Consider the following 21,680-nt stretch of genomic DNA (forward strand, 5'->3'; position numbering starts at 1 on the left):
GATTATTTTTGTAGTGGGGATGCAACCCAATCTGATTCAACCCAATACATTTTGTCTACCACATTTGCAGAACTTTTCTGTTGATAACTAGAGATCACCCTGGAGAAAGAAAAGTGGTCATGGATTCAACACTATCTGGGCAGTCTGAAGTTTGGCCCACCTTTGTAAAAATGTTATGTTTGCTTTTAATCTCTGATTTGTTCCTGAATCCCATTCAAACTGTATCTGGATTAGGTGAGGAATTCCGATGCTAATCTTTTGTTTGCTTTTAGTTATCCTGCTTGCTAGGTCAACAACATCTTTATTCTTCCACACTCCACCAGATCCCCTTCTCCCTCACTTTTTCCCATTATAATGAAATAATGGATCATTATACTCTGCTCTCAGACTACTTGGGGCCTGAGGTGCAAAATACAAATGGAATCACTTATTAATATGAAGTACAGTACCAGCAGTGGACTAAATCTAAACGAGAGCCAGGTAGGGACGCAGTTGGCGTATCAGCCGAAGTTGACACTAAGTACTCCTGGCTATTGCCTCCACTTGAGATGTCAACTGTAGAGACGAGTCCAGGAGTACTCCCAAACTGCGAACTTCATTCTTCAGGGGAAGTGTGACCCCATCAAGGATGGGTTGGGAAATCTCCTTCCCCGGATCAGGAAAGGCATGTACAGAGTGCCTTTCCCACACCACTAAACAGTTCCCATCCCCTCAAGTCACTTAAGCAGAAGCAAGTGGATTTATTTACAAAGTAGGTAGCAGAACCTTTCATATCTGTTGGCATTCTTCCTTCTTAAAGATTAAATGCAGACTCTGCCTCCCTTAGAAGTATTCCAAGAACACAATACAGTCTGGTGTGGTTTAAAAACATGTTTTTAAAGGCTGTAATTAGAGGGGAGTTTCCTACACAAAAGGATGGGAGTTTCCTTCTATCATTGTTACACTATTTTACTAAAGCAGCATCTGACATAAGGAATATCCTTTAGAGCAGTGGTTCCCTACCTGTGGGTCGGGACCCCTTTGGGGGTTGAATGACCCTTTCACAGGGGTCACTTAAGACCATTGGAAAACACATATTTGCATGTAGCAATGAAAATAATGTTATGGTTGGGGGTCACCACAACATGAGAAACTGTATAAAAGTGCATTGATTCCACAGTGCAGATGCATCCATAGTCCAACGCTCAACTCATGCTGGGTTTTATGTTAAACAGCTCCCTGGTCATTCCCCCCCCCCCTTTTATGTAAATGGTTAAATGGTGCTTAGAGCCTTTTACATTACACAGTTATACTGCTATGATTCTACCTTATCTGCCATGGAAATATCATATGAAATCCTGGGATTGTTAGTTTGGTCTGAGCCACCAGAGGAGGTCTCTGACCAGGAATGCTAAATACCCCTCTGTTAATTACAAATTCCAGGATTCCATAGGATGCAGCCATAGTAATTAAAGTGGAATTACTTATCTATAACTGTATACAGGTTGAATCTCCCTCATCTGAAATGCTTAGAAAAAGAATTCTTTTGGATTTTGGATTTTTGGGGGGGATTTTAGAATATTTGCATATACAGTCACCCCTACAGATATGAGATCTGCACCCTTGAAAATACGTGGAGGGGTGACCTCTGCTATTTGCAATGGCCCACACACACAGAGGGGGGAGTTTGCTCCATTCAAGCCTATGGGACTTGAATAAGCGCAAGCCTCCATTTTCCCGAGGGATGGGTGGTTCCAGAATGGATCCCCACGAAAACACAGGGGGGACAACTTTACATAATAAGATTTCTTGTAGATGGAACTCAAATTTAAATGTGAAATTAATTTATGTTTTGGAGATATCATATACACATAACCTGAAGGTAATTTTATAGACAATATTTTTAATAATTTTGTGCATGAAACAAAGTTTGGGTACACTGTACCATCAGAAAGCAAAGATATCACTATCTCAACCACCCAATGTTGGATTTTGGAGTATTTTGGATTTCACAGTTCAAGGGAGACTCAGCCTGTAGTGCTTTGGTCAGAAAAAAGGATGATCTAAGAAGTGTGACATGGTCCAAGGCTGCAAAAACAGCCACAAGTGGTCTCCAGAGCCAGACTTTCCCCTCCCCTGTTAAAACAATCCCTTCCCCAACCAGAGATATTGGACTCAAGGATTCCATGTCCCCAGCCAAGGTGTTTTTTTAAAATCCACTAGCCTTGGTCAGCTTTGAACATGGGAAAAGCTACCTCCCTCCAGCCATCTTTCTTCTTCTTTTGCTTCCTTGGCACTCAGTACTGCCAGGAAAGGGTTTGAGCTGAGACCTCCTCCCAGTCTTCCTGTCCTGTTGTGGCTTTTGGCTTCCGCTGGGCATGGGTGGGGATGGCAGGAGCCTTGCCGTGCTGGTTCTCTGTGCCAACTGGAAGGGGCCAACTTGTCTCAAGCATCTCAGCCCAATTTTGTTGCTTGAGGGAAGAGCATAGATGTTGCGCACAGTGTGGCGTTGTGGTTTGACCATTGGAACACCAACTCTGGAGACCAGGGTTTGATCCCCAACTTGTCCACAAAGCCCTGTGGGTGACCTTGGGCAAGTCACATGCTCTCGGCCTCAGAAGGAGGTAATGGCAAACCTCCTCTGAACAAACCTTGCCAAGAAAATCCCATGAGGGGTTGCCATAAATCAGAAATGACTTGATGGCACAGAACAACAACAAAAATGGTCCTACAGGGGCACACTTTCTGACATGTTTCCTGGTGTCTTTAATCTCTTGCCCAACAGGGCCCTGCATGTCTTGAAACTGACAACAAAACAGTTGCCATGAGTCTAAAAACAGGAACAGCCCAGCAGAACAATTGATTCAAGAGTGAAGAGGAACCCTTTATTGTGCAAGCAGATTGGTTTTATAATCAAACAAAAGCAACAGAGCAGCAGTTTGAACTGTGCATGTCCTAGCTGCGCAATACACAGTAAGCCTTTAAGCTCAGTTAGGCTTGCTGCATCTTTATCTTTGCCTCTGTCTTTAAGGCTTGCCCAGGCCACAGAACAAAGGGAATGCAAGTTTTCACAGACATCTGTCTACAGCTAATTACCAACATTTCTCTTTGAAAAAGAGAGAGGAAACAATGGCAGCAGTTAGCATTTTCTGGTCTTACAATGAAAGAAGCTCCATGGTTTCCTAAATGAAAATATGGTGTCGCGCAGGCTCAGCAACAATGGAATAGATTTAAAGCTTACGCCTTCAAGTCATTTTTGTCTTATGGCAACCGTAAGGCTATAATGTGGATTTTTTTTGGCACAGTATGTTCATGGCCTTCCACTGAAGTTGAGAGTGTGTGACTTGCCCAAGGTCAACCAGTGGGTTTCCATGGCCTAGCAGGTATTTGAACCCCATAGTCTTCTATGCCTGATAGGCCCCTGAAACTGAAACATAAACTAGTGCTCCTTCCCATATTTTAGGGCAGAGTAAACTTCTTGCTTTCATTGCCTCCAGCTAAGGGTTTTTTTTTTTCCTGAAAGGGTGTGAGCATACCGCAGTACTCAGATTGCTCAACTGAATACTGTATTGTGCAGTTTTGAGTTGAGTGGAATTCCTGTCTCGACATCCATCACCGTCATCATCAAAGCCAGCCCAAGCCATGTTTTTAATGGAATTAAAGCCATTTATTTATTGGATTTATATCCCACCTTTCTCCCAAAAGAGCGCTTCACATCTCCATATGGATAAACTGGAGCACCATGCAGATTCTCTTGCATAAAAGAGATGTGTACATGCAGTACTGTTATGTTCATGGGCAACTCCTGCTCATTTAAGTACAGATTATTATTGTAAACTTGATTTGCACCTTTGCTTCTTTCTCAAAATCAGAGGACAGTTTCTTAGCACACTCTCAGAGTTAGGGAACAAAAGTGCCTCTGAACACATGCTTAGTCCAGAAATTAATTTTCAGGACCAGAATTGAAATTCAAGCGTGCAAAAATCTAGTTTCCTCCTTTAAATTTCTTCCATCTCAACAGTCAGTGGGAGAATCTTTGTTGTTACAGTTGTCAAAACAATTGCAAATCATGATACCTTGGTGATTTATTGCAGATCATCCAATCTACCTTCTTTCCACCCTGATCTAAGCCAATTTGCCTCAGATGACCTTTTTACCACACCTAAATGCACGTCCATTAGAACAGTGGTTCTGTTTTTTTTGGCTCTCCCAATGTTTTGGACTTCAACTCCTGGCATCCCTGTAAATTGGTCATGCTGCCTGGGGCTTCTGGGGGATGAAGTCCAAAATACTTAGAGAGCTAAAGGCAGGGACTACTCTATGAAAAGATCCCATTCCTCCTAGTCAGAATAATCAGGGCCTCTTGGAATACTATGTATGGATTTTAGCTTTTTGCAGAAACACGCAGGCTGCATCCATTGTAGAAATAATCCAGGTTGATACTGCTTTAACTGCCATGGTGCAATGCTATGGAATTCTGGGAATTGTAATTTTGTGATACATTTTAGCCTTCTCCATCAAGAGAGCTCTGGTGCCACTACAATTCCCAGAATTCCATAGCACTGAGGAAATGCAGTTAAAGTGGCATTAATTCTGCAGTGCCGATGTAGCCACAGTTTGGATAGCCCTCACGCATAAGATGGTTACTCTGAATATCTTTGTACAAAACTTACAGGCACAAAAGATATCTGAAAACCTCAAGAGAAATGCCCATTCCTATATATAGGAATATAGTGCTGATATTTTGTATTCTTGTGGAAGAACAGGCTAGCTCAGCAGACCCGACCACAAATGTCTGAGCCAAGAACCCCACCGTATCATGTTTGTTTACTTGTTTCTCCATGGTTTTTGTGAAAAAGGAAGGGTGAGGACACTCTTGTCCCATGGCTACATTCTGGCAAAAGCTAGCCAACTCTTCTTAGCTTTCAAGCACACTTGGAATGAAACAGGTCAGATGCTGCTTTAGTATGAAAGAGGTGTTGTGACAAGGCGCCACACAACTGTCATGGGGCATCTAACCTGAAGATCAGATCCATGGTGAAAAAGGCACTTTTATGCTCCATATTTTCCTTCTGCTTTGGCTGTCTGAAATGCGAGGGAAACACATTCAGAAAGAATGTGTCACTGGTTTCTGAAGTGGCAGGTCAACCTGTACAACTGAGCTGGGTAAATCTGGCATTTCAAATGTTGGACTGCAGCTCTTCCAGCTCTTCACCATTTGTTTTGCTGGCTAGGGTTGATAGGAGCTGCAGTCCAACAATATCTTGAAGGTCATACAGTTCCCTAGCCCTGGTGTAACTAATGTAAATTTGGTGCCAACCAACATCCATCCTTTTAAAGAATCTAGCCAATACAGTGGTCCCCCGGGTTACGAAATTAATTCGTTCCGCTGCCCTTTTCGTAACCCGGAAGACTTTCGCAAGCCGAATTGCCATAGGCGCTAATAGCGAAAGCCGCTTTTTGGTGCGAAATAGCGCCGAAAAGCACCAAAAGTTTTTTCGTAACCCGAAAAAACTTTCGTAACGCGGAACAGTTTTTTTAAATTATTTTTTTTCGTAACCCGGGAATTTCGTAAGGCGGTGCTTTCGTATCCCGGGGTACCACTGTAACTGGAGGCCTGTTCCAGGGATTTGTTGCTGGGCTGCTTCCCGAGTTTGTTGTTAACTGCCCCTGAATTGGCCTATGGATGAGACTGCTCCAAGTCTCCTTCTCCTCCCTCAGTCTATCCATCTGGTGTATGGTATTCCTCTCTTTCTACATCCCTTCACTTTTCCAATGCCTTTTCCAAGGAGTCATATCTTCTCATGATGTGGCCAAAGTATGACCAGTTTGATCATTTTGGATTCCAGGGAGAGATCTGGTTTGATCTGTTCTAGGACCTGTTTGTGTGTTTTTGGCTGTCCAAGTTATCCTCAGCACTCTTCTCCAGCACATCTCAAATGAGTTGATTTTTCACCTATTTGGCTTTTTTCACTGTCTAGCTCCCACATCCATACATGGTGATGGAGAATATTATGGCTTGGAGAATTCTGACTTTGGGGCTCTGTTGCATGTCTTTGCTCTTAAGGATCTTGTCTAGTTGTTGCTCTTCCTATTCAGTCTTCTTATCTTTTGCTTATTGCTTCCTGCATGCTTGCTGTCAAAATGAGAATACTCAGTGTACAAAGAGGAGAAACCAGCCAGCTCGCACTTAGGCAGGAGGTGGTTTCCCCAGGCTCTATCTGAGTAGGGCTGTTGGTCACAAGGGACCACAGGCAGCTGGAACTCAACACCTCCACCACTAGCCACTTGCAAACAATCAGCAACCAAGTTCTCACCGTGGTGTGAACTCAACCCACTTGCACCTCTTTGTAGTAGCAGAAGCAGAGTTTTTGTATTAGGCATATCCTCTACTTACTGTAGTTCCGGGTTTGTTAAACGGAAACAGCAAAAAGCTAGTCAACATGGCCATTGAGATCCATTACATTTTGGGCCTTTTGTCAGTGGGCAGATAGCTTTGGACCTCTTGTTAGTGGGCAGATGACTCTGAATGTTCCTGTTCCTTAATAGCTGGCAATCTCTCCCCAGTCTTGGACTACACTATCTATTAAGATTCAGTGAATGTTGATTTTTGAGGGCTGGAAATTGCTTTCCTTGGACTGCAAGACCCATCAGGGCTTGAGAAAGTGACACCCTCCAACTGTGCAAATGAGTCAGTTGGCAACCTGGCAGGTTCCTTGAGAACAGCCTTGGCCTTCAAAGGTGGAGCCTCCCTAGAGACATCATTTGGAGATTTAGTTTTATGTTGCAGAATCCCCTTGTGTGCATCATCTACATATGTGTATGTGTGTGTGTGTGTATACATATGCATGAATAAAGCAGGGTTATGCATTCTTGCTACTTCTTACACAAAATATAGTAACACTTAATAATACTCCCCTTGAACAGCTGGAGTATATAACATGAATGAAGACTGCCACTTTGACAGGACTGAACTCTGTGCCAAGAATCAAATTAGAGGCACCATATAAATTACACAAACATGCAAAATCTAAGCCTCACAATTGTTTGTGGAAGCGACTGTAAAACACCATGGCCCAACTCACTAGCTCTTAAGAAACCTATTCAACTGTACATAGGTTTCTCCAGAAAAGATGTTTTAATTACAACTAACAGAATCCCCCAATAAAGTATAGCTTAACCCATCCTACCAAGTGTCTCAATTTGGCAGGAAGTCCTGATTAATCCTCTCTTAGCTTGTCTGCCCTTCCTCATTAATCACTTTTGCCATTTTGACCACACTCCGGTGTCACTTGGCTACACATCCTGGTTTTAATCTATTGAAACTTTTGAGGGGTGTATTTAAACCTCACCTAGATGGATGCCAGAGTCTTTTCTGAGGGCCTGTTCTGGTCATACCACATGCTCAACTTGGTAGCTAAACATCATGACAGGTCTCTTTATCTTGTGTTGTTGTGTGCCTTCAAATTGTTTCCGACTTATGGCGACCCTAAAGTGAGCCTATCATGGGGTTTCCTTGGCAAGTTTCTTCATATGGGGTTTGCCATTGCCATCCTCTGAGGCTGAATGTGTGACTTGCTCAAAGTCACCCAGTGGGTTTCCATGGCTGAGATAGGATTCAAACACTAGTCTCCAGTCATAGTCCAACACTTAAACCACTACACTATGCTCACTCTCTCTCTTCAGGATATCATTTTAATAGCTAATTGTTCAGCCCACTATACATTCAAGACTTCCTTCTCAGGAGTACAATTGGCCTCTGATAATTTCTACCATATTCTGCTCAAAGGCAGAGTATGCAATCTTTATACATTATTCTCCACTTCCTGTTATCCTTACTTGCACATAATGGATACAATGTGTTGCTGTAACTGCAAGAACTGAAGTTACAAAGATAGAGGAGAAACTGTTGTTTCACCTAGATGCCACTGTTGACACAAGCAAACTACATTCAGGCCAAGGTGGAAAAAGAAAGGGGTGGGGGAACAGTTAACTTAGAACGTAATTAAATACCTATTTGACAAAACTATTTGTGGGTGTTCCCCCATAAGGTTGATAAAGGCAGGAGGATTCTTGGGGTTGACTGCTTACCAGCCTTTCCCTGTGGAAGAACTGTCACTGAGGAGTGGCGGCTAGTCCTTGCTCATGAAGTTTATTGTGTGCTTTCAAGTCTTTTCTAACTTATGGCAACCCTATTATGTGCGGCTTTCTTTGGGGGGGCAAGATTTGTTCAGGGGTTTGCCATTGCCTTTCCTGAAGTGCGTGTGACTTGCCCAAGGTTACCCACTGGGTTTCGTAGCTGAGCTGAGAACTGAAATCTGGTCTCCAGAGTCATAGTCCAATATTCAAACCACTATGCCACGTAAGGTTTACCCATGTTCAAATAAGGCCTTAGTTGGAAGCCAGTAGCACCACAGGCCATGTTCCAGAAACCTTTACAACATACAGTGGATCATACCAGAAAACAATTATGGACAGTTTTCATCATGTGCCTGGGCTTTCAAACCATCGGCTACAAGCCAAAGCCAACCTAGCTCTGACAGACCGCGGCATCGCAAATCTCTGAGGCAAAAATTGACAAGCGACAATGAACAGCCATTTGAAGCAAACTTTATTCCCCTTCCCTCCTCAGAGAAAGGGCTTGGCAGTTGTGCACAATTTAAGTCTTGGAAGTACTAAACAAAGAGGGGTTTTGGTTATAAAACTGGCAAAGCAAAGAGCAGCTCTTGCCACTGGTTATCTGTTATCAATAGAGCGTCCATCTCAAGCCATAAAATGGGAAAGGAGATCTAGAGACGAAAGAAACAGGCCATCTGCAGTTCCTTTGGGAGGAGTGGTTTCTCTCAAGCAGTGAATGGCACTGATACACATATGTGGTATTTGGGTGCCAAACTTTTGCTGCTTATGGCAAATCCAGGAGGCAACATAATTTCAGTCCATGGGCACGAAGCCGGTGCTTTGGCAAGAAAAAAAAGTGTCATCAATCCTAGACCCCCAAAAGGGTGAAAAGGGAAAAAAAATCACTGACAAACTGCTTGGGAAAAGAAGTAGTTAGTGCTGCATGTAAACAGATCCACAGGATTTCCCCCTTACTCATCCCAAGGGCAACCTGCTCCTTCCCAATCCCATAAGCCAGCCTTAGTGGCACAGAAACCCTGCCTATCTAAGAGAGAGGCAGTGTCTCAAGGGGAGGGTAGTGGTATTACAGTGGGCCCTCCGAGGAGGGGCAGTGTTATGTTCAGGCGGGGAGGGGGCAGTTAAGGCACAGAGACATGGAAGGGGCTGCCGGGGATGTGCTCATCTCCCCATTTCACCACCAGCACATAATCCCCTCTGTCCTTCAGCAGGTATGTGACGTTGTACAGCCGGTTCCCCAGATGCTTCACAACAATCTCCTCACAGGGGGTCTTAGGGCCATGGACGCCCACCAGCAACATGTTGTTCCCTGAGTAAAGACCAAAGGCAGGACAATGAGACACAGTGACTGGGAATATTTGGTTACATCTCATCGATTCTCAGCCAGGCCATTCCAATTTTCCCTCCCTCCCTCCTCCCTCCCAATCCAGACTCCCAGGTTGGGCCCTCTAACATGTTGCTGAACTGCCAAGTCCCATCATCCCTCACTACCTGCTGTGCTGCCTAGGATATGATGGTAGTCAGAGTTCAACAACATCTAAAGGACCACACATTGCTGCTCAGGCAGAAAACACTCTTGCAGCAGCTTTGTCCAGCGGTATTAGCAGGGGACAGTCAGAAGTGGATATTAAGAATTACAGTGTATAAAGTCTTGAGCCCATCTAACATTTGCCTCCCCTGAAGATCCTGACTCCCAATCTTCTGTTGGGGTTAGGGAAAAGTAGTGATTTGGGCTGGGTCTGGTAGCTACCATAATCCTCCTCCTTATTCCAATTATTCCTTTTCTTAAATAAAGTAATACAGTGGGTCCTCTATATTTGTTGGGGTGAGACACAGAACTCCTGTGAAAGTGGAAAAACTGTAAATAAAAAAACAAACACCTTTTTTTACCTGAGAGAACATCTCTCTAGGAATCTCTAGGTCCTCCTGTGCAAGTCTGTGGTCAACACCTGCTGAAAACTGACCACAGAATTCCACTGGAGGACTTACAAATGCCTAAATAAATGTTCTCTCTAGGCTCTCCAGCACAGCGTCTGGTGGATGTTGACCACAGAGTGATGCTGGAGGACCTAGAGATTTCTAGAGAGAACATATTAACCAAATACATGAATAATCAAATTCACAAAGCTCAAAGCCACAAATGTGGAAGTCTGTACAATTAAGCAGGACAAAATATGACTCATTTGCCCATCACTGCCCATCTCTTCTGGAAACTAGGGAAAGCAGTCTATAGCACATGGTCTCACTGGCAGAGATTATGGAAGTAATTGTAATTCCTACAATTTTCAGACAGGATGTAGGTGCTTATAGTCCATAAAAATAATAATAACCAGAACAACCACAACCACAACAAGCATAACCACAACAACCACAACGTTTTTTTCCACTAAGCAGCTAAATCCAGAATACTGGGGCTCTTCAGACACACCCGGCTCAATTCGATGTTAAAAGCAAACCACATAATAATGTAATGAATGAAGACAAAATGCAGTAAAGTTACATCTTTAGAAAGGGCAGAAATAGCAGACCCCAACCAGTCCTTCTCAGAATTCATTGACACTCACCTGCTTTGCTGCAGTCAACAGTGAATGAGTTCTTTTGCCCCACAAAACCCTTGTTAAGGCCCAGTCCCTTGGCGACCACTTTGCTGGCATCAGAGGCAAATTTGGGTGCTGCTCCGTCAGGTTTGGCCACACCATCCATGAAGACTGAGGAAGTCTCGTGGAGGCTGTGACTGGGGACCAGGCGGGCCCCTGTCAGAGAAAGGAGATAACAGTGTGACTGCTAACAACTCTGCCCCCACTGCTGTACAAACTGTAGACAGGGACAGTTCCAGCTCATCTGGGGTCCCATTCTAGTCCCTGTAAGGGGGTGGGGGGGAAAGTTCCCAGAAAATGGTTTCCCAGCTGTTTTGCGGTCCCTCCCCACATTACAAAAGGTTGCAGTGTCTCCCATAAAGATTTGGATCCATTTCATCCCACAGTTATAGCACTGCCGTGCCACTTGAAATATCATGGTTGCATCCTATGGGTTCTGGCACTGGACATTTGGTCAGAGGAACCAGAGAAGCTCCCTGGTTGAAGATTCTAAAATCCCTGCCAATCCTAGATCACTTTAACTGCCATGGCAGTTAAAGTGGAATCATAGTGCTATAACTGAGTGTTGTGAAAGGACACTTGGTTACTAGCAGTAAGAGTTCTATGCTCAAATATATGAGTGATCATGGTCCCCATGCTTTTGCCCACTGGAGGAATGCACTTCCTCAGAACATCTGAATTTGAGGCTTCAGTTGAAAAGGATTCCTTCCTTGTATCAAAGAGTTATGGTCAAAGCATCTACTGCAATGCAAAAGAAGAGGTACTGCCCTTGCCTTCTAAGTGGTGGTGCATAGGCCTAGAACCCAGGTGGGTAACAACAGCAGATACAAGGGCTAATTTGTGCCCCTGCAGCAGGTTAAAACTGCCCTGCACCATCTTTTTCTCCTGTGGCCATGGGTTGTTTTCCAGTAAATCTACCACTCCTGGAGACCTCCAGCAATGGCTACTGACCTTCTTTTGCAATTTTTCAGCATTTTATCAGCCTTTTTTTTAATGTGGGGGAGAGGTAAGCTCAGGGCAATTCCCCACCCTGCAAAAGAGTTGCAGGCCACATACAATATGTGGGGCTAAAGTTTCCACACCTTGACCTAGAGAGATCTTTTTACTCTAGGATGAGGAAACATTGGCCCTCCAAATGTTTTGGATAATAGCTTCCATTTACCACTGGCCATGCAAGATAGAGTTGATAGGAATTTCAGGCCACAATATCTGCCAAGGCAAAGGTGCCCCGCACCTGTCATTTCCCTACCTCTGACACAGGCTTTTTACTCCTTCCTGTCTACAGGGCTGCTTACCTGTGATTTTGGCTTTGAAAGGGCTGCCAGCAATGTGGTATGGACCGCCATACTTAATGGAGATGAGGTAGCTGCCAGGCACCATGGGTGTGTAGATGACCTTGTAGCCCTCTGGGCACTCTTGGCAGTCCATCTTCACCTTTGAGGGGCCATCAATGGTGACAGCGAGTGCTCCAGGCCCAGCATTTGTGGTGTTGACTATGAATTCTGCAGGGTTTCCTGCAGGTGATCAGAAAATTCCCAGAGCAAAATGAGTGGTTTCTCCCCCAGCCTCTGGATCAGCTTCCCTATCCCCAGCCTCTCCACCATTTCACCTTACCTGTTATGCCACCTTCTAAGCCAGGGCCATAAGCAGACACCATTCCAGGGTCACCAGCTTGGCCTACCTCCCCAACACGGATCTTGAAGGGGCTGCCAGGAATGTGGCTGCCATTGAATTTGACATCGACAGAATAGATGCCATTCTCGTGGGGGATGAAGCGCACGGCGTACTTATCTGTAGAAAAACAAGGGCCAAGAAAATTAATCAGGGCAGGTTTTAAGAGGCAGCTGACAGTGGACAGGGAGATGTGTGAGGCCATGTGAATGAGTGTAGGCACAAGGTGTGTAAAGTTGGGCCTCCAAATACATGGATTCAAACATCCACAGCTTCAAAATATTAAAATATACTGTATACTCTATGTATTTGACTATAAATTGACCTCATGTATAAGTTGAAGGCAGGTTTTGGGGCCAAAATTATGGATTTTGATATGACCTGTGGTTAAGTAGAAGGTAAAGCCTAGGTGTATGGAAAAGGTATCTAAAGGATGAAGCAAAGGAAAACAATGCCAAAGAACTTACAAAAATCCAGCAGGCATAACTGTTTGTGCTGACTCTAAAGGGTGGGTGGATGAGAAAGTAGAGGGGGTCAGTGCTTCCAGGACAGACTACACTCTTGCCTTACACCAGGGAATGATTCCTCCAGTACTTATGCTGACCAGTGGATAAATCAACTCAGATTTTTGGATCATTTTTTACTAAAATTTCTACACTTATACATTAGTATATACAGTAAATATATATAAAAATCCCCAAACCTTGATATAATGGACACCATTTTACTATCCATTATATTTAATGGGACTTGAACATTCAAGGGCTTTTTAACCATGGTTCTGTTTTTTTCTGTATCTGAAGGGAAATGATCTTCCCTTGGAACATCATAAAAACAAATCCTATATGTAGATGCACAACACACAAAACAAAACCCCAAACATATCCTGTCAAGAAAGGCAGTGTAAGAGGAGACTAACAAAGGCTAGGTGGTAAGAGGATAAGTGTTCAATGGCAAGTATCCTTATGGTGGCTTATAGTGGGATAACCCATGGCTACATCAGTGCAAGTACTTTTAAAGATTTTGCACAAGGAGGCAAAATACCTTTGCTCTGTCTGTACAAGGGCAGTTGCAAGCTCCCAGGCACAGCTCTGTCCTCAGGGCACTGACTTGCTGGAGGGAGCGTTTTTTGTGGTCGGGAGGGTGCGTCTTCCTCCACATGGCCAAGCAGCACACTAAATGGCAGAGCTGGTCCCAGGACCCATTGGCTGCCCATCCCATGGGGAAGCAGCAGCAGCCATCACTCCTAACCAAGCATCAGTGCAGGACAGATCTTTCTTTGAGTCAAACAGGGTTGACAAATTTTTGCCTCTATTCTAAAGTTTGCAGTTGTTTATCAAAATGGTTTATGCCAAGCAACAGCATCTGGACAGGCATTTCAGTTCACATGTCGAAGAGCAGGAAACTGCCCAGGAAGTAATGGCAATTACTCCTCCATCAAGATACATTCTGACGCCACTACAGGAAAACCAACTGTGCAGTCCCAACAGGATTCAACCCAGCCACCCACACAATTTCACCAGCTTGGGTCTCTGTAGCAACAGGGGTGTTGTGGCCTAAAATTACTCTGCAAGATGGGAGTTTCAAACAGGCAAATGCTGACAGATTTCCTAGCTATAACTGAAATTGAGACAAAAGTGGAAGAAGGGAGTCTTGCTTTGCACATTTCTACCACAGATCCTGCTAACAAAATTGTTTTAGGGAAAGTCCCTGAGCCAGCAGGAAGTGGCTGGGAGCCCAAAATCTGCCACTCGTTTTTGGTGCTGGGCCATCCTGTGTTCCTCCCATTTCCTCTTCTGTTTTGCCTATTGAATCAGCAACCATGATTCAGATTTAAGAGGCTTTTAGAAAACATTCATAACTGTCTACAGCTGTTCATGCTGGCTGGAGGAATGTTGGGAGTTGTGGTCCATTAAAAGCAACTTTTGCAAGCTGTGCAATAACTATATATGGTTTTTGGCTTGTCACGTCTGTGGGATTTGCAAAGTATTCAGAAATAAGAGCAGCAACGTTCCACAGTCTCAAAACCACAAAACATTACATTTCTAAGAATGTACTCAAGATTTTGAAAGGCTTTCAGGCCTGCTTGTACCTCCATTGTACTATCTCCACAATGGTTTCTCATGCTTGTTTTCACTTGTATGTACTTTACTGTATTATTACAAGATACGACTTTCCATTTCTTAATGAAGATGATATATATAGTTTCGTACAATTAATATTTCTACAATCTTACGCCATCTATTTTTTTTTCCAGGGAGGACAGATGCCAACTAAATAGTCACCAAAGACATTCAATTCTGGGTCTGAAATTATATAGTTATAGCACTATGATTCCACTTTAAACTGCAGTGCTAACATCTAAATAATCCTGTAATTTTAAATTTGGTGAGGCACAGAGATTGAGAATTCTAAACAGCCTTGTCAAATTAATAAACTGTAAGCAACTCTGAGAGCTTTTTTGGCTGAAGGTACAAATACTTTAACAAACCCTCCATAAACTACAAATTCCAGGATTCTATAGGAGGGAGCCATAGCAGTTAAAGTGGAATTGTAGTGTTGTAATATCAGTAGGCACATTTGAAACCTTGGGACAGTGTCACAGGCACAAATAAAAAGCGGCTGACATGGGGATGGAGGTTATTCCCTATTCAGAAAATGGCTATCACAGATAGTACAAAATGGCTATCACAGATAGTACAATCAGTCACAAGGTACCTAGGAAAAGGAAGCTGGGGAAACTGAAGAACCTGAGTACAGCACTACAAGTGGACCTCCAGTGCTCTCCAGACCCTTTTGCTTCCCATGCTGTCACATGCCATTTTAATTCTCTAAGAATATCTCTGGGTCTACATGTCACCCAGATGTTAAGGCAGATACATCAACCTGCAGGTGGGCAAGTTCGGGGGGAAACAGTTACGTTTACAAAGAGCATACAGGAGTCACATGTTCTACTGGCTGTGCTATCAGCAGAGCAGCCCTGTTTGGCCAGGGGAGGGGCAATGCCAGAGCTCCTTACCTTCATCAATTTCTGTAACATGGCACTCTTCCAGGGCCCCTGAAGGACTGTGCACTTTGGCATCAATCACACCCTTGGCCCCATTCAAGCTGACGGCAAACGAGGCTGGCTGGTTCACTTTTAACCCTGACTCCTGGAAGCACATAGCATGTTAGACAGCAAGAAAAGACCAAGCAGGCAGTGGCATCATCCTTGGACAACCCAATTCTCCCTCCATCCCTCTGAAGATTGAAGTTTACTTACCTGAGACAGGGGGCTTAAAGAAGGAGAGCTGCTCTGGGGAATTTGGGAAGCAGCGCAAGACACAGGCAGGCAAGCGAACAAGGGTGGGGAGGCTTAGATTAGCACCCTGAAAAGAGGGAGTCTGGACAGTCTTTGAGGCTGGCAGCAAGATTGGCAGCAGTGTGCCCAGGAAAGCTCTCCATCTTTAAGCCCCCCTGGTTTGGGATGCAGGACTGTTAGCAGCCTTTAAACGAGACACGAGAAAAACCCCAAGTAGATCCCTGTGTGGCTGGCAGAGCTGACACCGTGACTGTACTGAGGCTGCCATATGAGACTTTCCTGTGTTCAAAGGCCACAATGTTTCCTCCCTTGAGAAGTTGCCCACTCCCCACGCCTCACCAGTGCAGACAGTGGCATGTCTTCCACCCAATTTTATCAGCACCCTCCAGGATCTAGCCCCTGTTTGTTCTCTTTTCTCTTTCTAGTCAAGGAATGGCCAAGCCCAGAAGAGCAACAGTGCCAACTCAATCCAACCAGCAGGGGAAGCAAATGGGCGGTTTCTCCCAGTGCCTCACCTGAAGACTAGAAACAGTAAGTCGGCGGGCATCATCTGAGGTGGAGGTGGCTGGAACCACATAGGGACTGTCTGGGATGTGCTCATCATTGAACTTTACCGAAACTTCATAGTCACCTGTCAGAGAAGAAAGACACACTCAGAAAATAACAATCACACAGTCATTCTCGGCTGAGGCCGTACATTACTGAAGATGCATTAAAAGTTAATGTTTGGTTTGGCCCTTTGTGAGGTACAGCTAGAGACAATGATCCCAATGGTTTAACAGTAAACAATAATTCTACACTGTACATGACTTTTACCTGCCATGATTACATCCTAAGGAATCCTGGGATTTCTAGTTTGTTGAGGTACCTGGACTAATTTGCTACAGAGAACTAGTACAGTACAATACTACAATATTAGAGTTCAATATTGAAGAATTCTAAGTTCTTCACCAAGCTATAAATCCCAAGATTCTCTCAGATGTAGTTATGGCAATTAACATGGTATCAAATTTAACTATGTACACTGAAGAGTAGATAAGAATCCAATGTCTGTTTTTATGACACAGTTTGAGTTCAGTTGCTTTCGATTCTAGGCAGCAAATGATTGTGGGGATGGAGGTATCTCTAAGTCACTAAGAAATATTTTAATAAAATAGAACACTGTAGATCTTGTTGAAAACAGGATGTTTGAATATTTGGCAAATTCTGCACTGAGATCTGCTCCCAGGATTTTTAGTTGCATATGCAGATGACTTTCCATATGGAACAACTATCACATAGTTAGTAGCTGACAATATTGAACCCACAACAGGCAATATCATTTAGTATCTAACCATTTGCTTGAGATTTCATATTTTGACAAATGAACTAGAGGTGTCCAACTAGTCTTTAGAGCAATTAACCAGATTTCTATACTTGAGAGCCATATTTTAAAATTCTGGTAAAACTTCACATATCCACAGCTCTAGCAGAATGTAATTTATTACATGGATCATAGATCCCTCCCTCTCAACTAAAATTCTACAAAGCTTACAGAAAGATTTTAAGGGCAGGATTTATATATAACAATTCTCCTTGTATATACATCCACTATCCCCACACTTTATCAAAAACTATTCAGGTTCTGCCATCCTTGGTTTCTTCCCCCCACCAGAAAACTGCAGGATGACAGATCACCCAGCTTGAGTTCCAGATGGCTGTTCCTAAAGACCTGCCAACCTCCTGAGCAAACAGAAAACTCTTTACAACTCTGGATCCATTCCAGGTGGGTTGGCAACATATTGCCATGTCAGATTCCATAAGCTGGCTGCCATGCAGATTCGCTAAGCAGCTTGCCAGAGCCTCTTCCAAGGGAAGGAACTAGAATAAGCCTCTGGAGCTTCCTCATCACCCACCCTTGAAACAGGTTCCAGTTTTTTTTAAAGTTACTACAGACCCCAAAATGGAAAACATGCAGTTCCTCCCCTGATGTGGCAAGTATATCAGTTTCAGTTTAGCCTGTTGAGAATATGAAACGTGAGCGTCTGTAGTAAGGAGCTGCAGGACTATCCCTCTCTGAGGCCACTGAACTCAAGACACCAAATCTTCAAGATCTGTCTCTCCCTCCTCTAGTCATACTTAGTGCGTGTGTGTATACCTTCAAGTCACCTGTCGAATTTCATAGGGTTTTCTTAGGCAAAGAATTTTCAGAGGTGGTTTTGCCAGTCCCTTCCTCTTCAACAGAGGACTTCATATTCCTTGCCAGACCCTGCTTAGCTTCCAAGATCAGAAAGAATCTGGTGCCTTCAAGGTATTTTTAGGCATAGCATACTGGAGTGTCCCCCAATTAACAAAACACCTCTTATCAGATACTGACCCCCCTCTCCCCTCCATGACCACTCACCAGGCTCTTGAACAATATAGGAAACACCACAGGAGCCATCTTTCCGGTCCTCGAAAGCAATCTCTGCCTTACTTGGGCCTTCTACAGCTATGGAGAGGCCGCCAGCCCCTGCCTCCCGTGTCCAGATGCTAAATTCAGCTGTGAAATAAAACAAACACTCTGTCAGGAACATCTGGCGCTCCATTTCCTCCTATGCCCAAGGGTGAGGTCTCACCTTGGGTGGTACAACAGCCATCTCAGAGTCTGAAGCACAAACATTACTTCCTTGGGTAATGCAGAATTCTGTTCCAGTAACTAGTTAGGTCAACTTTTCTTCTGAAAGTACTTGAGACCCTGACCATTTGCCTCTGTAAATTTATGGGCAAAGTCAGAAAAGATCTTTTGATATAAATATCCCATTCTCAACCATTTAATGGCATGATAGCAAGACTGATGAGGTTTTATTAAAATAATCACTCATATATGTAATAGGGACACCAATATAGGCATGTCCTTTGAGGAATCTTGCAAGGCAAATCTGATAGGGGAAAAGATGACAGGAGCTGGTGTGCCCACTCCATGGGGAAGAAAAAACAAATAATCAGCATCTCCTTGTAATCAGGTATCTTTTCTCCCTTATCAGTGAAATCTAATAAGGGCATGGCCTTCTTCAATCTTCTATATTAGAATGGGCAGAGCTCAAGCTCGGAGGATCTTTTTTTAAACAAGCTAGAACTCCAAGGTCCACAAATCAGTGCCCAGGTGCAAAGTAGTGGTGTAGACACTCAGGCGTACACTAGGAATTAAGGAAAAAGAGTGCCCAGGAATTTGTCTTCAGTACTGAAACTATGCTCACAAGTTCTTTTGTGCCAAGAGCCACTCTTATGTCCATCCACCTGAAACCCTACCACCTTCCAGGAAGGTAGGAAGGAAAATTTTAGTTACTCCTATTATTAGACAATTTAATGCATGCAGGTCAGTCCAGATATACCACTGTATACAAACTTTATTACAGCCATTTGGCCAGCACAGATATACCACTGTATGCATTGTACCTGCCCTATGCTGTGGAAGAACCAGTGTGATGGAGTGGTTAGATCAGTGGTCTCCAAACTTTTGTCCTCTAGGTACTTTGGACATCAGCTCCCAGAATTCTTGACAATGAGCCAGACTGGCTGGGGCTTCTGGGAATTGGAGTCCAAAACAGCCAGAGGACCAAAATCTGGGGACCACTGGGTTAGATGCTGTCCTAGCATAGGGATATCTAGGTTCTAGTCCTCAGAGCTATGAAATTCAGTGGATGACCCTGGACCAGTTATTGTCTCAACCTGACTACCTCCCAGAGTTGTTATGGCAATTGAGAACGACCCTGAACTTATTGGAGGAAAAGCTGCATATAAATATAAACGTAATAATATAAATGTATAAATGATATATATGTAACTAATAAATGAACAATTCAGTATGACATGCATTGCCAATAATAAACATTGCTTAGGAGTCCTTTGAGCCCCAGGGCAACCCATCAAGTCATAGCATTAAGTCAAATACTCTCTTCCTTGGCGCAAGTGTCCAAATTAAGCATTCTTACATTGTGCTCCCTCCTCCCTCCAGTGAACAGGCATACCTGGCACGCCAGCTTCAGCTCTTTCCAAGCCTGGGCCACCTGCCCGGACCTTGTGCGCACCACCCTCGCCAAGAGGCCCCACAGTGAACTGGAAGGGGCTTCCAGGCACATGCTGCCCTTTGTATTTGACGCTGACTGAATGGATGCCTGTCTCGGTGGGCACAAAGCGGATGCAGTAAGTGTTGTTTTCTGCTTCCAAGATCTCTGCATCGTGGGACTTTCCCGATGGGCTAGTCACCTGAGCGGTCATGTCCCTGATGTTGATCTCTGGGGAACAAGAGGCAGCAATTAGACTAGTATGGAAATACACAAGATCAAGATGTACACAAGGGCAGGAATAGTCCACCTGGTACTTGTGGGATGAGATGTGGGGGCAAAACTTAGTCTGATTCCACATTCATTCCCTGAAACCCATATTCATAGCATACTTGGATTTCAAACACAAAATTCTTTTTAAAAACCTTTTTTACATCTAGATTTTTTTAAACGACAGAGATGGGTACTGGTGGACTATCAGACATTGTTGTACTGTAGTTCCAAGAGTCTTAACCAACATAAAGGAGGACAGGGGATTATGGCTAGTAACACCACTGCTTAGTGTTTTTAATTTTCAGAAATGAAGACATTTGTATGTCCTAAACTAATGTCACCATTAAGCCATTATTGTTCCAAGGAAAGTCACGAAAAATCAAGCTACTAATACAAGGATGAGCAAAGTGAGGTCAAAGGACTGTATGTGGGAACAAAACATTAGGGGCATAGGGGAAATTATGCCATTATGTTTTAGGCCCAGGACAGACTTTTTTTTCTAACAGGAAGTGAACCAAAAGTTAACATCTGAGTCACCTCATCTTGTAATTTTTTTTAATTTTGGGGAAGGGGTGTTGTGGCCCTCCATGTCCTGGTTGTGTGTGTGTGCAACCCTGCACTAATACTAGTTATTCCAGCTATTAAGTCTGTTTTTATGATAACCTCACATTTGATCAAGGCTCATGTACCTGGAACGGTTCTCTATGCAATCCAACTCTTCCATGCCAAGGGAGATCAAGCTCTATATAACACAAAGGCTTTAAAGGCTTTTTACTATCAATTACCGAATAAACTGGAGATGCTGAAGGAACACACACATCTGATAAAAATCCCTCCCACAGGTATGATTGTAGTAGTCTTTCTACATTACTAAAACATGTATGAACTCATTTCCATACAGCTGAATAAACTCTACATGTTTGGTCCCAATGTCCTAGTATGCAGGCTTTGCAGGACCAGATGTCCACCATATGTATATAACACATTTTAAAGAAATGCTCACATTTCTTTAAAAAACTGGACTGTCCATGTGAGAATATATTACCATTAAACCCAAGTTTCTGGCTTCCAAAAATCTGCCAGGCATTGCCCATGTATGTCTTCCCAAGTTTCCCTCTTCAGAGCCATAAGGAATGGAATTTTGTTTGAAAAAACAAGGAGCAAGACCCAGCATGTGCCCTCTGTGCTGCGCTCCATATTCCCCCTTATGCTTTGTGTAAGTGCAGCTATATATAATTGACACAAAATTCTACTGGGTACCCTTTGACCACATAAGAAGGTAGGCCTACAGCAGGTTCTGGGATTATCCAATGGTTAGGAAAACTGTTATTGTTTTAGAGTATGACTTCCAAAACACACCTTCTCCCAGCCAGCTATGTGGTTGTGAACATAGTTATACAAATGTAATTTCTTCAAGTTCTGTATTCCTCCAATAGATCCTCACTACAGCAATGACTGCCAACTTAGTTTTTGAACTGCAGCTCTCAAGTTTCTTTCCCCGAGCCACTCACCTGGGATTTTCAAACTGAGGTCGCACTCACTGCCAATGTTGGCGACCGAAGGGGCTTTGCGACGCCTTGTGATCATCTGTTTCATTCGACCCTCACCTGTGACCTTCACAGAAAATGGGCTCCCTACAGTGGAAAGGGAGGGAAGGAAAAAACAGTAGTAAGAACAAGTTGACTGCACAAAGTTAAA

The 21,680-nt window shown here is 43.7% G+C and overlaps 1 protein-coding gene across 4 annotated transcripts in view; it reads right to left on the minus strand.

Moving 5' to 3' along the window:
- Positions 1-8,573: 8,573 nt before the first annotated feature.
- LOC149322987 (filamin-A) overlaps positions 8,574-21,680 on the minus strand; it is a 108,885-nt gene continuing 95,778 nt past the window's right edge. For all 4 annotated transcript variants that reach the window (XM_089485803.1, XM_089485801.1, XM_089485802.1 and 1 more), the window contains 9 exons: positions 21,494-21,616; positions 19,674-19,940; positions 18,068-18,205; positions 16,200-16,315; positions 15,403-15,535; positions 12,327-12,503; positions 12,008-12,226; positions 10,680-10,868; positions 8,574-9,424 (listed from right to left, as the gene is read on the minus strand). In XM_089485803.1, coding sequence (XP_089341929.1) covers positions 9,237-9,424; positions 10,680-10,868; positions 12,008-12,226; positions 12,327-12,503; positions 15,403-15,535; positions 16,200-16,315; positions 18,068-18,205; positions 19,674-19,940; positions 21,494-21,616 — 1,550 coding nt within the window. In that variant the 3' untranslated portion in view covers positions 8,574-9,236. The remainder of the gene's footprint in view (positions 9,425-10,679; positions 10,869-12,007; positions 12,227-12,326; positions 12,504-15,402; positions 15,536-16,199; positions 16,316-18,067; positions 18,206-19,673; positions 19,941-21,493; positions 21,617-21,680) is intronic.

Source organism: Sceloporus occidentalis, unplaced genomic scaffold, assembly GCF_023333645.1.
Source record: "Sceloporus occidentalis isolate IW3139 unplaced genomic scaffold, rSceOcc1.0.p SCAF_1, whole genome shotgun sequence".
Classification (NCBI taxonomy): domain Eukaryota; kingdom Metazoa; phylum Chordata; class Lepidosauria; order Squamata; family Phrynosomatidae; genus Sceloporus; species Sceloporus occidentalis.